General features: G+C 42.7%; 1 protein-coding gene across 1 annotated transcript; it reads left to right on the top strand.

The window, feature by feature from the left end:
* Positions 1-741: 741 nt before the first annotated feature.
* trmt44 (tRNA methyltransferase 44 homolog) lies at positions 742-15,338 on the top strand. The gene is made up of 11 exons (XM_030076962.1): positions 742-1,152; positions 1,244-1,358; positions 2,193-2,412; positions 2,532-2,600; positions 3,881-3,988; positions 4,546-4,617; positions 7,094-7,200; positions 7,658-7,841; positions 8,927-9,275; positions 14,376-14,492; positions 15,079-15,338. The coding sequence occupies exons 1-11, from the start codon at positions 810-812 to the stop codon at positions 15,318-15,320; spliced, it is 1,926 nt and encodes a 641-aa protein (XP_029932822.1). The 5' UTR covers positions 742-809; the 3' UTR covers positions 15,321-15,338.
* The last annotated feature ends 227 nt before the right edge of the window (positions 15,339-15,565 follow it).

Below are 15,565 nucleotides of genomic sequence, written 5' to 3' on the forward strand. Positions count from 1 at the left end.
GAGAACAAAACCAGAGGCCCCGGGGCCAAACCTCTCCATCAACAGGCATCCACTTTTAGAATATGAACTGATGAAATGAAGCGAGCTTGAGCAAGACTCGCAATTCCCACCAGGAGGCCTCTTTTGCAGCTGAACTCGTGCTCTCATTTCATGCAATCAGAAACAAGCATAAAAGTTTCCTCATGGGGGTTTATGCACTTTATTATTAAATCTTGCAAATGTTTTATTTTATTTTATTTTGTAGTGGTAATAATACAACCTTTACAGCTAGTGCTACTACTATTACTGGTAAAGCAAATAGTACTGCTACTACTAAAAATATTATTCTTACAATTACTGTCTCTTTGTTTGGGGGCTAGAAAAATAAACAACACAACAACATGGTGAGGCAACTGTTTAGTTTTCTTCCTCATCTTTTATTTTTGTTCTACACAGTTTTTAAATTCTATCTTTAAAATAAAATGAATGAACGCAAAGGGGCTTCCTGCACTGACAGTCAATAAATCGCACAACAGCAGCGACCCCTGCTGTAGGTTTTTGGTAAAGCATATTTTTTGCGACTTAAAGCGTCATCACTGAGCGACAACTTTTAGTTACTTTTTCAGACACTACTGTCAACAATAAAACTACAAAATAAGTGTCAGTCTTACGGCAACATTCAGGAGATTATTTTTACATTTTGTGCTTGTTTTATTATACAAATTTGCGAGTTTATCCGTGCGTTTTATGTTGAAACTACAAAATAAAAGCAGCCGGAAGTGAGGTCACTGGTTGCACACATGGCTCGCAGTGGGGTTTGATGTTGAATTATGCCCAAACTGTTTGCTGTAAAGTTTCCAGGAGAATGCAGGAGTCTTCCCGAGGGGTTTTGGCCGGCCGTCGACGTGTGGGTAAACAAACCTCACGTCGTCAACAAGCGGCTGTGCGGAGCCACGGAGGCGGAGAGGAGAGACGTGGGAGCCGGGGCTCTGGGCTTCCTGCTGGACGACAACACCGCCGCTTCAGCCTCAGATGTGCTCTCGTTTTTGACCGGAGGAGTCTCACCTTCAGCGGGACACGACGAGGAGACTCTCTGGTGCTTCAGTGTCAGGACATTTATCCCCAAAGTGAAGCGCTGCGCCTCCACAGAGCACAAAGAAGCCATCCTTAAAGGTGTGCAGACACGGACCTGGCTTAAAACAGCAAACACACACACGTACACTCGCTATAAAGCTTTGTTTTTACTCGTTATCCGCCTCTTTAGACTTTGACAGGCAACGCGTGACCTTCCTCCCCTTTGAAGAGGATGAGGAGGGCGGTGTGTGTCTGAGGAAGGGCAACATTTACCAGATCCAGCTGCTCCATCAGGATGAGCAGTGGTGAGTGGGTCAGTGTCCATCATGGGCTGCCAGAGTGTTTATGTCAGATTATTAAAGCCTAATCCCAATCCTGACAGAATGGAAGTATGGCAAATGGAGAGAAAAGCCTGTGTGAATAGTTTGGGATGCAGTGGAGACCCCGAGGTTTCCAAAGATCCCAAATATGTGCCGCTGAATTATGTGGAAATGTGTATAAATGATGCACAAGACATCTAGATATTTTCTATTTAATGTAAAGGTGCAGCCGTAAAACAATGACATCCTGAGTTTGAATGTTTCACTCCTTTTTTTCCCACACACATTGTCATGTACACACTGTTTGTCACGTTATGTGAAAAAACTGTAAATGAAATCATAATTTAAGATTAATAATTTAAGATTGCTTTTATTTTGAATTTCACATGGTAGTCAGTGTTGAAAATGAATGAGGCAGGCGTCTTGTAAATATTCTGAATGAGGCCTTAAGTTATGTGAGCACAATGAACAATTATAGACTAAATCCTCTTTACATTTGATGCAAACAAAGGATATTGAGCCACAGAAATATTACACGCATCCCTAAAACATGATCTGAGTGCTGCATTATTAGTTGTAACAGCAGTAAATGTATTAAGTTTGTCATTTAAATTCATGAGAGGTATGTGTTTAAATGATTAGACTACCTATTCAGGTTATGTGAGGTCAGTGATATCTCTTCCTCTGCAGTTTATAGCCTCTTTTACCCAGATTCCCTTTTTGTATGTATTAGGTTTATGGCTTTTTATTATTGAACTCAACAAACTGTTATGATGCAGTAAAAACCTGTTCTACATTGTGCGTCCTCTTCACCCGCAGGGCGTTGGAGCTGCACGCCCTCAGCCCAGAGGAGTGGCTCTCGGACGGGGTGGCCTTCCCAAAGCTGTCCTGGCTCTCCACAGATCTTTTGCCCAAGCTGGTGCGCTGGGCCACCGAGAGCAGGAGCAGCGAGTTCAGGAGCACGCTGTCCCTGCTGCCGGTGGAGAAGTACAGCCTCGTCTACCAGCAGCTGAAGGACAAATACAGGGAGATGGTTAAGGTGAATATGCACACCTGGAACCTGTCTTCTATACTGTGGATTTGCGTGATTATTAACTTCTCTTATGGCTGAATGTCATCATGTGTACATCGTTATAACTGAGCGCTTTGGTTTTCCAGGTTTGGCCCGAAGTGACGGATCCAGAGAAGTTTGTCTATGAGGACGTTGCCATTGCTACGTATCTCCTGGTGAGTTTAGCCGTGGCTGATATGTGTGTTCAGTCAGTAAGTTACCCTGCATGTAAGGTGTGTACCGGTGCTGGAAATCCTTGAAAACACTTGAATTTTAATGTGGTATTTTCAAGGTTTGTGCTTGGATTTTGAATAAAGTGCTCGAAACTGTTTGAAATTGCAGTTGCATTGCTTTCATTGTGAATGGCTGAATTCGTGATGTTTTGAACCTTGAAACTTGGTTGTGTTTTCCTTTACTTTGTCTCCCCTCTCTAGAATGTTCTCACTAAAAATAATTTTGGTTGTTTATAGAACAATAACATCTGATTTAATGTGATGAAGACATGAAATAATAGTTTTGAGTATATAGATAGATATACACTCAGTGCCCACTTTATCAGGTCCACCTGTACAGTCTAATGCAGTTCAATGCAACAGCTCTGCCATAAATTTTACCTTTTTAAGAAAGTTTATAGTGTTCAGTTTTTATTTACATTGTCAAGAATGTGTGAATTTAATTCTGTGTTTATTATTGAGCTTGTAGTTTGCAGAGGTCTTGTACTGGACTGCATTACAATGAGAGGTGTTTCTAATTTTTTGTCCTCACTATTCCATATACATGAGGGGGGCAGAATATTGGAAACACCTCAATAAAATGCAGTCCAGTGCAACAGCCACAAACTATGAGCTCAATGCCAAACATTGAGTTGAATGAACATGCATAAGGCATCAGAAAAGTAAACTTTAAGACAAAACAGTTGTATTGGATTGCATTAGATTGTGCAGGTGGACCTAATAAAGTGGCCACTCAGTGCATATAATTTACTAGAGCCATGAAGTGCTGGAAAAGCTTGAAAATGCTCCTCGAAGAATGCTGGAACAGAGCTTTAATTTGATTTAAGAAAAGGTGTAGGAACCCCGTGTATAGGGCCACACATTTTAGTAATCGCCTATATTCTTGAAGAGGTTAATTATGCATGTCAAGTTAGCATTTTGCCACTGTCATGTGCAAAGGTCTTTTATTTAAGTGTGGATGGCCATTGCAAAACAAATTTGTATAAACATGCACATGAAAACTCATGTCTGTCTGTCACATGCTGCTTGTTCTTTTATCAAAAGAGGAGCAGGTCATTGTAGGGAGAAAAATGGCTTCAACCCCATAAATCAGCTGATAAATATAGACAGTATGGGGGTGACTGGATCTCAGCAGGTGGTGGCGTATTTCACCTGTGGACTGGGATTGCACCATAAGGAATGACACCCGTCCTGAAGCTGGTGCTCTGTGGCTGTGTGTGCAGGTCCTGTGGGCTGAGGAGCGAGCAGAGAAACACCTGACAGACAAACAGTCATTTGTGGATCTGGGCTGCGGAAACGGCCTGCTGGTCCACATCCTGTGCAATGAGGGGGTGAGTCAGCGACTAAATGAACATTAGCCCCTCTGTCTCCTTTAGACCCGTTTGAAGTAACAGCCTTTTTCACCTGTGTTTGTCTGAGGTGGAGCGCTCCAGCTACCAAATACGTTGCATGAAAGAAAAATTAATTGTGGGATATAACTGAAATTACTCATTATCATAACATTTGCACACAGTATGGCAGTCTTTAAGAGGTTGCATACAACAGGATTTTGAAAGTACTCAGAGATGAATGTCATCTTTAAAAGCTGTAGTTGAGTTTGCTCCTGTTTGAATAGTTCCACTCCATGAACAGACAAACAGCCTCGAGTCTTTTTAATCAGCCAAATGTTCATCGGCAGTTTAATCGATGACACGGGGCTAGTCAGAGCCCAGGTGAGAGGGATTAGCGCCTCTGAACACACATAATCTGCAGTGTCATGCCACCGAGCCGCCCAATCACCGCCCAGGACAGCCGTAATTGGAATTACACACAGTGGTCGGTGGGCAGAGTGTGGATGTGGCCCGTTGAGGCGATTAGGCGCTGACCGTCACGGCGTCTTGTGTTGCAGCACCCTGGAAAAGGCATTGACGTGCGCAGGAGGAAGATCTGGGACACGTACGGCCCTCGGACCCTCCTGGAGGTGAGCGAGGTCAACATGGAGACAGCGGACATGAAGTCAGTGCTCGTGTTATTTCATAGAAAACAGGAAATCCACGTTATCTGACATGCCATGTGCTGCAGCTCTGATAAAGGCTCATTCTGTTTATTTTGAATTTTTTCCCCCCCTCTAGCTTCCACCAATCACACCACTGCTTTATGTTTTGATTTATCGAACTGAATATTCTTCACCCTTAAATTTATTGATTGGCCCATTGATGCCGACAGTGCGTGATTATACGCAGCTGCAGATTTTGAATAGACTGTGAGGCTGCACATGGTATGGATAAAAAATATAGCTGTTCTGAGATCTGAAGCTTACAGAGTTGGCATCTCAAAATACCTTTTTTGTTTGTTTTTATGGACTCAATTAGTATTTCACAGCTATAAAATACATTTAAAAATTTGGTGGTAGCACTGTTGGATTAACAAATAGGCCTTTAAGTGTTTTTTAACTGGACCATGTTGATGTTCTTGTTTGACACACACACCTTGATGCAGAGTTCATGATCTGCTCTCTGACATTTTGTGTGTTGGGGATCTGCAGTCATCTTTTGATATCTGCAGAAAGACAAAGAAAAACATTGTCCCGGTTGCATCGTTGTTGCCTGTATACATATTTTATTTAGCAGCATCAAAGGAGTGACATCACCCGGGGTAGTCAGCATTGTCGGCTAAAAGGCGGAAGGTGTGAAACGTTCTACTGAAGGGAATCCCGTTTTAATTATCGCTACAAGGAACTTCCTACCTGCAAGTACAACCAGAGTTCCAGTACAAACACGACTGAACTTGCACACGTACACAGACCTTTGAGGGGAAGCTCCCCAAAACACACTGTGCCTTCCCGTCGGCCTCCCGGCTTCAATCTTTCATTTGCCAACAAGCCACTGCCTTGCCCCCGTTCCCAGACATCCATAATTGACTGAGATGTTTTTGCCAAGGCGGAAGTGGCAGGCCAATCTGTTTGGGCCTTCAGGGACACCGTACTCCGTCTGAATCTTTTATTTGGACCCCGTCTGGGCCTCGTTTCTCTTAACTTACAGTGTTTGTGGTGTTGATGGTGGGCCGGCCTAAGGAATGAATACAATACACACCACTTTTACATGTTTGTTACATTCAGGGATGCAAGAATTTCAGTTGAATTAGATCCAGCTATTTGAAGATTTGTTTTTGCATTCCCTCGTTCTGGCAGTCAGAAAAAGCATTAGCAAGTTTCAGTGTTGATAGACCAGGTTAATAAAAATCAAAGCAATTATAATCACTCATAATCAAATACAACAGAGTCAGAAAACATGAGTATTTAAAATCTAAACTAGGCTGCATGCTGCTTTTAATTGCTTGCCAATTTGAACTGCCATGCAGCTTTGTGAGAATAATGAGACAGCACACGGGTTACATAAATACAACTAACATCTTTATTGTTTCAACTAGGGATGAACAATTAATTGAAATGTGCTTGAAACTGCAATATGGTTAAATGCAATATTCAAGTCACAGGAGCAGCAATTTTTTTGAGAAGGTAAAAATGCATGACAAAATATTTTTGGCAAGAAAATATTATGGGGCTACAAAGCTGCACTGGCCTACAAATTGTATTTTCCAGATGTAAGGGTTAGGGTTAGCCATAAATCACATCATCATTTCAATAGCTTTTACAGTGAAAATGAAAATGCAAAAATGGCCATTGCTACTAAAATCATGAATCACATCACAATCACTATCTATAAAATAAACTGGAATATGATTGTGTTACCATATTGTTGGGCCCTAGTCTGAACATGGGAACGTAAAAAGTTAAATTATTAAACATCTTAGACCTAAATAGACCCGTCGTCATGGTGCTTTAAGTGTTTCCTGTGGATTTTTTTTTCGTCCAACTTTGTTCTGCACGCATATTTTCAACAGCAGCCACACTATTGATCTATTAGAAATAATACAGGAATACTAGAGGCAGCAGACCTTGACAAGAAAATAAAACAAATGCTTGACTCAAACTTGTCAGTCCACCTCAGAGGGTTTAGACAGATGATTAGAGTAATCGACTTTCAGCCTTGGATTTTATTATTCAAGTTCTCTAAAGCTGATTTTTTGGCTGTTAGTTTATGATTTAGGCAACTAATAGACTGTCTGAATAAACGAGTTAAAGTCTTGTCATTATTCAATTGTGTGTTGTGATTGGTATTTTTTGAAGCATGCGGCACGTGTTTCAGGCTTAATGACCACCCGCCTGTCCAGGGACTAAATGAGTTTTGATAATCACGCTGAACGTGCGCTCAATGTGACATTCATCCATGTTCCCTGATTTATTAAAAGTTTGAGAGGATACAGAGTCTTCCTCCTGGCTCCGTGCCGGCGCGTCTCGAACAATGTCTGATAAGTGATTCAGAGTCCAATTATGCCAGCGTGCATCTTCCCCCGTCTGAGGAGCTCTTGTGCTTTTGGGCTCTTTGCTATTTCAGGAAAAGGCAATCACTCCCAGCGAGAGCTTCTTATTCCCCGGCACAGACTGGCTGATTGGGAACCACTCGGATGAGCTCACGCCGTGGATCCCCGTCATCGCAGCCAGGCAAGTCATCAGCACACACAATCTCACTCGGCAGCTCAAGTGCCAGCTGATCTCTCCAATTTGGAATAGCATTATTGCTCTAGGGGAGTGAGTGTGTGTGTGTGTGTGCATGTGTGTTTGTGTGTGTGTGTGTAAATTCAGAGGCATGTATTTAAAAATCCAGCCACCTGATGGCGATGTCGAGCCTCAGTCTGTTAATTCTTTCTCTCTCCTCTTGTCTGACCACAGATAAATTGTTTGGTAATCTCCTGTAATGATGTTTCCCTCCTAAATGTTTGCCATTTCCTGTTTGTTGAAACTAACAGACTTCAAATAACCTGGAAAACAACCGACATTGCGACAGTACAATTCCAGCGAGTGACTGTAACAGGAATTACACTCGACATCACCACAGCAGCACAAACATGCAGTGTCATTGGCCCCGGGTGAAGGAATTTCCTCTGTTTTCATATCGTAGGTCATCTTACTCCTGCCGGTACTTTGTCCTGCCCTGCTGTTTCTTTGACTTCTATGGGAAATACCAGAGGCGGCAGTGTAAGAAATCCCAGTATAAGGAGTACATCGACTTCATCACCGAGGTCAGCCAAACCAGTGGCTTCAACACGGAGGAGGACTGCCTGAGAATACCGTCCACCAAACGGGTAGGCCTGCAAAAAAATACAGCCCTGAGTCCTGAGAGGTTTCGGTTCAGGATTCAAAACTGACTTCCGCTCAGGGTTGTCAAGGGTCGTGGGATTCCTGGAAAGTCATGAAATGAAAAGTCTATTCCAGACAGCAGAAGCCAGGAAATTCATGAAGCTTTGGCCAGTGGTCATAAAAAATCATGGAATTTTGTCAGCCTCATTTAAAAAAACAACAACTAAGTAATGAGTTATAGTTTTAAGGGGGGAAAAACTTGTGTTACCTTGATAGCAGATGAAATTCAACATTTTAGTCATGTAGAAGTTAGGGATTTTTAAATGTGACAGAGTGGAAACCCTGTCTAATGCACCAGGCCTTACTCTGGAGAAAGTGTTGCTACATTTTTATGAAATGGCCACCAGTGTGACAGTAAATTGAAACTCGAAATGAAGAGCTCCTCCCCACTCATAACACCCTGAGTTGAAATCTTGAAGTCTTATTTCATACGTATGCCGTCCCCTTCTCTCTCTCCCATCCTTCCTGTCTCTCCACACTGTCCACTGTCCTCACAAGTGAACTATTGGATTTCAAAGGAAAATGTCCATACCAACTTGTTCCCGTGAATGAGTCACAGCTGTGTGTTCTTGCTTTTCCTCCACCTCAAGCTCATGTCGAACAGGATTACGTCTAGTAGAGGAGTGGAGTAAGTCTTTATTGTCTCCAAAGGGCCATTTTATTTTATAGCTGGGAGTGATTATGGCAACAACAACACATGAACACATAAAACCAACAAGCGTTTTAATGTATGGGGAGCAGTCATAATCAGTTCATAAAAGCAAAACCTGCTGGAAAAGTTTTTAATTTGGCTGTAAAAAATAAGTTGTGATAAGCGCAGAAACCTTTTGTGTTTTTGAATAAATTTGAGTTTACGCCGTCTTTTACGACAAAACTAACACATTCATGCATTAGGGTGGCATTTATGATGTTTGTTTTGTCGATCTCAACACACACAGCGAAGATTAGCGTTGCCGTTTCAGCGTTGAGGCACTAATCTTAGCGTTGCAGTCTGCAGCAGGTCTGACAGCCGCTTCCTCCTCCTCTGCAGGTTTGTCTGGTGGGAAAGTCGAGAAACTACCAGCCGTCTGACGAGGCGCAGGCCGAGCGCCGCAGAGCTCATTATATCCAGAGCCGCCGGAGCCTCGCAGGGGTCGCAGTTCAAGTGTCGCAGGCCACAGATGACAGAGGCAGTTGTCGTTGCAATGCAGACACAGACCGGACCCCCGGGAGCGACTGGGGAGCCGGGTTCCAGCCCCGAGAAAGAGTTGAAACCGTTAGAAACTGCGCCGCTCTCCCGCGGGACTTTGTAGACGGCGTCGTCCTGCAGGTCACCGACGCTCTGCTGGGAATGACAGCGGAGGAAAGTGGAGGTTCTCCTGGCGTCTGGAACCAAGGCGGTAGGAGGAAAGCCACCAAAAGTTTAATACAGTAACACACACAGAGTCTCCCTGTGTTCAAATGATGAGCGGGTTCGGATTAAATCAAAAGTAGAGCGTGTTATTTCTACTGTTTGGCTGACCCGGCACTGTTATTGTGAACACTGGGTTACTGAATTCATTACAAGGCCTTGTGATGTATAATTGATGCGGGGCGGTGGAAGATACAACCTGAACAAGTGAAACACTTTCACAACAAGAGGGATGAATCACTTCTCACATTCACCGTCAGTGCCTTAAAATACATATTGCGAGCTGCCGCGTTGTGGTACATCGCCATGTCGGTGGAGGCTTCTGCAGCTTGTGACTCTTATCTGAATCTTCTGTTATTTTATGCATGCACGCACACACACACACACACACGTCACCTCTTCCCCTTTCTGTGTCAGTCAGCAGGACCCTCATGGCACAGGGCGACACCACTTTGAACCCTGTGTTTCACCCTCCACCAGCCACTTCCTGCATCACATAGAGCAGAGAGCACCACACACACACACACACACACACTGTCTCACTGATATACCACCCACGCATCACCTTTGTCGACGCCTCTGCACCCCTTCCACCGCGCAGACACACACACAATGCGAATGAGATAAGGAGATGAGGCCTACTATGATTAAAACAAAAAAAAAATCCTCTGTCAGGTTGTCAGGGCTGAAATTAGAGAGAGAGAGAGAATACGAGGGAGAGCGAGGGAGCAGAGAGAGAGAGAGAGAGTGAGAGAGAGGGTCTGTAACTCTGTATAGAGATGACTGGATGAATAATGCACCATGATCTATGATTTATGCATGACTGTGCATTTGTATTGAGGTATTCCAGCCAGTTATCTCATCTGCTGTGTAAGAACAAAGGGTGGAAAGACAGACTATACTGGATAGGGATGAGGTGAGCCTTGTCAGCGAAAGGACTTTATGAAGTGGCAGCCACTTTCACTTGCACCTTCATGAGGATTACTGATATTTTTATGGAGTATTTCTTGACATTTAAGATCGTCGTTAAAGCTTTTGAAGATTTTGACATAAACATTTTATCAGCCTAAATCCCATAGTGAGGCTGCCAACGTCCCTGCTAACTGAGACGCCACAGATTTGCCCTATTAGCCCAAATGAATTGATGTCGTCACAGTCAGCAATGATTCAAAAACTAAGAGCAAAATCAAAACTGCCCTCTAAACAGCAGCAAATGAGCGCTCTGTCCGCAGAGAGCTGAATCCACCAGCATGAGGTTTGTCCCTTCTGTATTGTTTGGTATAAAGAATCACAGGCCAGGTTGGTAAACATGGACACATTACTGATGTTCACTGTGCAGGATTTCTAAGTACTGAGGTTAAAATGTTTCAATCAGTTCCCTCTCGCTGCCATGCAGAGCTGCCAACAAGGAAAGTGGCCGGCACAGCCTTACGCCGTGTTATTAATTCATGCATGCTGTACTGTACAGAAGCCTCTTGTATTATACTTCTTGCTTTCATGGATAGAGAAAGTCAGTGTGTTACCTTCGCATTTCTAAATAGACGGTGGAGCCTGCTTTTTCACTGCAGAGACAGGAGTGATTCTGCTGTTGTGAACATCAGATCATTTAAATCCAGATTCTTATGCTCGCTTGCTTGTGAAAGATAGGTTTGAGATTTGCCAAATTATAGAGGATGTGCTGTACTTTAGCTAGCCCTGTGCTGTTTGGGTGGGGAGAAACCTAGTTTGGATGTAAAAGTGGGTGGGATGACAGTAGGTCATTTAGTGGCTGTAGCACTTACATCATGAGGCAGGCTTCTCATGATGTAACAGATATTTGGCTTCATTAGGCTCCCGCCTCCTCCAGACGGCTCAACAGTCGAGTTGTGGGCCCCAGAAAATCACTGATCTGAACTCTACTCACCTACACAAACCTGTACTTACATGTAAACTCAGTTCATAAGGTAAATAAAGAGAAAACAAATTTTCTGTTGCTGTATGCAAAAGATGCAGTAGATTTTGAACAGGCAATGGTTGCAAAGTTAGTGATAGGAAAATGCACTTTCACTTCATATTATGTAGGTAATACCAAATCACAATACTTAAGAATCGCAATACATATTGAATCGATGCCCAGATATCATGATGGTATCAAATTGGGAGATGAGCATGCTCCTACTGATGGTGACATGACAGTAAAACAAAGTAGGATTCATGATTTCCATCATTTTTTTTTAATGAATCAACAGTAAATTGTAATATTGAATCGCAGTACTTACAGAATTGCAGCACATATCGAATCAGCACCTACGTGCATCGTGAATCTCATTGTCTCGGGACGTCCCTGCCATCTCCCATCCCTATGATTATGTGAACAGCTGGATATTGCAAGGACTTCAGTATAAAATAAGAATAATGATACGTGGGTCGTGATCTGGTTTGTATCATGATACACTGCAGCAGAGCGGACTGAAAATGTATTAATAGAGCTTGCAGTAGAGCCAGCTGCATAACACCTGGGTAAACTAATAGAATGTACAACATAATGAATAAGTATGGTGACAAACTGACTCAAAATAATTTAATTCAATTTGTTATTTAATTATGTATTACATATTCAATAAGTGCCTCAATGATGTATATGGATACACGGGGCTTGAGAATCGATACTGTAATGCGGAAAATATTGCGATACTCAGCTGTACTGGTTTTTTTTTTCTTTTCACAGGTATACTTGATGGTAGGAAATTTATGTTTTATTTTTGAGTAGGTATTTATCATTTATGACGTACAAGAGCAGGAAAGGATGGAAAAGTTCTTCCTGTCACTCACTGACTCTTACAGCATAGAAGCTGATAAAAACCCTGGGACACGGCCGTGTTTTCCGGTGACTCCAGTTTTTTTTTTTTTTTTATCCACCACTCAGCATTACTATAGCTAATTTCTCTCTACTCAGCTTGATTTTTAAATAGGCTCGAGCAGCAAAACAATTGTTCCCAGCAAACAATCAGTCTTTGGCCATCTTAGCGTTTTGCTCAGAGGACGTTTAAAGTTGGAGCGGTCCAACTGTACATGAAGCGAAGCCATTTATAATCGTCTACGCTTGGCCTTCGTCCAGGCAGAGTCCACATTGTCAATACTGCCCTTTGCCCATTAATCCCCATTAACATTGCAGGCAGTAAAGGGCAGCTCTAAACGGTGTATTGATATTATATAAAGGCCTGGAGCTCCCTGGCGTCTGGGCTTTAAGACGACCGTCTGCCCAGTTTCACACTCTGGAGCGCAGGCCTTTGTTTGGCTTCGTCAGCACCTATGTATGGAAGAAGGGTTGCATAACTTAAGCTGTTATGTCAGCAGTTTCACCATCTATATTTTAGGTACATTTGATTGCACATATGTTTTTGATAAAATCTCAGTTGTAGATCAAAAACTTTTTTTTTCCCCTTCTATAAATTTTAGTTAAGCCATTCCAGAACAAAATGCAGGTGTATTTTACTCTCTTTACAAAGGTTAATAAAATATACATGCAACTTTGTGCTTCTATCAAAAGTACAGACAATATATTTCAAGTTCGGGTTTATTTTGTGGTCCTTAATAACTGTTGCAGTCTCAAAGGAATTAAAAGGCCCACGATTTATAGACAACATAGGCGACAACCCCTGATCTGAGCTCTCGTAGCTGGAAAAAATAAAAATTCCACCAAAAACACCCATTTTCCTCAAAAGGGAGACGAATACTGAAGAAATCTTGGGAAGGATCGCATTTCAGCTTAGTATGTAATCAAAGCCACTAATGCGGTTCAGTGTTTCCACAGGGTTACCACCACAGTTTTGGTGTTGTGTTCAGGTTCAGTAGCCTGCGTTGGCTTTATTTCATTTTTCAGTAGCGGCTTTACACCAGTCGTAACATTACACCAATACATCTGTAGGTTTTATTTCAAATATTGTTACGAAATGGCACAAGGAGCATTAGAAACCCTGCGGTGCGTCGCTCTCCAATATGTCAGAGAAAGAGGAGGAGATTGTCATTTATACAAACCAAAGGTCAGCCCAGATTGGATTCCCTTCTGGGGGAAAAAGGGCAAGCCAGAAATACTGAAATTCTCCTGAAATGGAGCCCAGCGACTGGCTGCCGTGTGACACGAGCGAACACGTCATTCATCTCTGTACATTGTCTTGGCCCTCAGTCGTTTTGCTGATTAAAAGCGGATTAGCAAAGCTCGTGGCTAGAGCTTGGTGTATTTTAATATTCCCCTTTCTCCATTTTTTACTCTTTGGTATCCAAAGTTACTGTCCCAGTGGGGGAGGCAGCTGCTAGTTGGTGATGACAATGACTCACGCAGTCAAATGACCGGTGGGAGAGGCGGTGGTGAAATGCACTCTGGTTGTTCCGACAGCTTGCTGGAGTGATTTTAATTGAGCACACTTCACAGCCCTGACTGATGCTGAGAGAAACTGACGGGGGGATTTTTTTTCCTATATTTTTTCCAGCAGAACTTTCTGTATGTAGCAGTGATCTTCCCTCCCCCGTTCTCACCCTGCCTCTCCTGGAACATTTTTGCTCCCATCCGTTCCCAACCAGCGACTCATGACTCTGCCTCTCTTTCTCAGCCAAATACACCAGAGGTAGACGGCTGAAAAGGACAATTCACAAGCTTTAATGGTGAAGAGAACAAGATGAGATGGAGGGGCGGGGCCGGGAGTACGTCTCAGATCACCAGAGTCTTGGCCTCAGCATTTCATATCAATATTATACCGATATCATGATGTGAAACCAGATATCGTAATATTGTGACATGAGCATTGTCTTTTCCTGGTTGTAAAGTAAAGGGATGCAGTTTTCCAATCATATTAGACTGCCTTTTCTATTATTTGCCTCTATACGTGCTTAATTCATCATCTTTTCTAGAATACCAATGACAGTTTATCAAAAATCTCATGTCATCTCATCCCTATAATATTAATAATAATAATATCAAGATCTTGTGATATTTGATTTTGTCCATATTGCCTAGCCCTACTTCAAGCAGCGCGCTAAAATGGTACATTTATTGTCTTCCTGCTCCTCTTCCTTTATCCATTTCATTCTTTTTTTATTTATTCGTCCTCAGGCAGTCTTTCTGTGAGGGAGGTGGCTGAGCTCTTGCAGCAGGAGACCCTGCAGCTCTTGAAGAAGGAGTGCGGCGGCCTTCAGACGCTGCTCAAGAACAACCACCAAGTCTTTAGAGGTAGCGCTGCCAAGAATGTAGCATGCAAATTGATAGATAGAAACTGACTATTCAAAATATTAGGGACACTAATTCATAATAGTATCCTCTTCTGGTGAAGTGCACTTACGCGGAGGCTCTAGGTCAAAGCCTTTGTCCCTCCAATGATTTCCCTTATTAAAGCTTTACTAATGACAGAGGAGATGTAGATATAGACATGCAGATGAGTTAGAGAAGGATTTTAAGGCTTTCAGACATGTGAATAGCACAAAAGGTGCTGCAGCTTAGTACCAGGAACGTTTGCCTAATATTGTGTACATTCAGTGTATTAACTCTCTCTGTTTCCAAGGCCAGTAAAATAATTTTGGGAAAACTGCCTGCCTTAGTATTTATTTATTTATTTTTTTTAAATGAATTTGCCTTTATGTGATGGGTAAACCACTTTTAATTGCTTTGATTGGGCTGAGTATTAGGTAGGAGCACTTCACCTAGATTTATTCATAACCTTTGCCAATGTGAAAGACTATTAATAGAGCGCTTTATTCCGAAGCTGTCTTGCAAGACAAATCTCTGAAATCCCCTGCCCTCTCTTTTTTTTTCCTCTTAGTGGAAGGAGGGAGGGTCCACATAAGAGACTGGAGGACGATGACCGAGAGGAACGCTTCCAGGACAGATGCCAAGAGGAAGCCCGTCGCTCTCGGTGCCCTGAAAACACGCCCCTGCTGGTTCCACGCCCACCACCCTCAGGGCTGCCCCCTGCAGGCTGAACAGTGTAGTTTTGCCCACGGGGCCGACGACCTCCGACCCTCCACCAGACCGCTGAAAAAAATAAAGAACAATGCCATTTGATTGGCTCTTTAATTTGAACCTTTTCTCTTAACTTTTCCATTCAATTACTTACTTTGTTGATATTAAAGACCACCAACCATATATGAACCTTTTGATCTAAAAGTGGGGGAATTCATTTGCTTATGCAAGCAGCCGTATTTGTCCCAAAGCTGAAATGCACAATTTTTATGGAAAATACATCTGTGTTATCCAGCTATACTGGATAGTGTGTAATAAGAGTTTGATGGCACGTTTCAACATTACTA

This window comes from Myripristis murdjan, chromosome 18 (genome assembly GCF_902150065.1).
Source record: "Myripristis murdjan chromosome 18, fMyrMur1.1, whole genome shotgun sequence".
Classification (NCBI taxonomy): domain Eukaryota; kingdom Metazoa; phylum Chordata; class Actinopteri; order Holocentriformes; family Holocentridae; genus Myripristis; species Myripristis murdjan.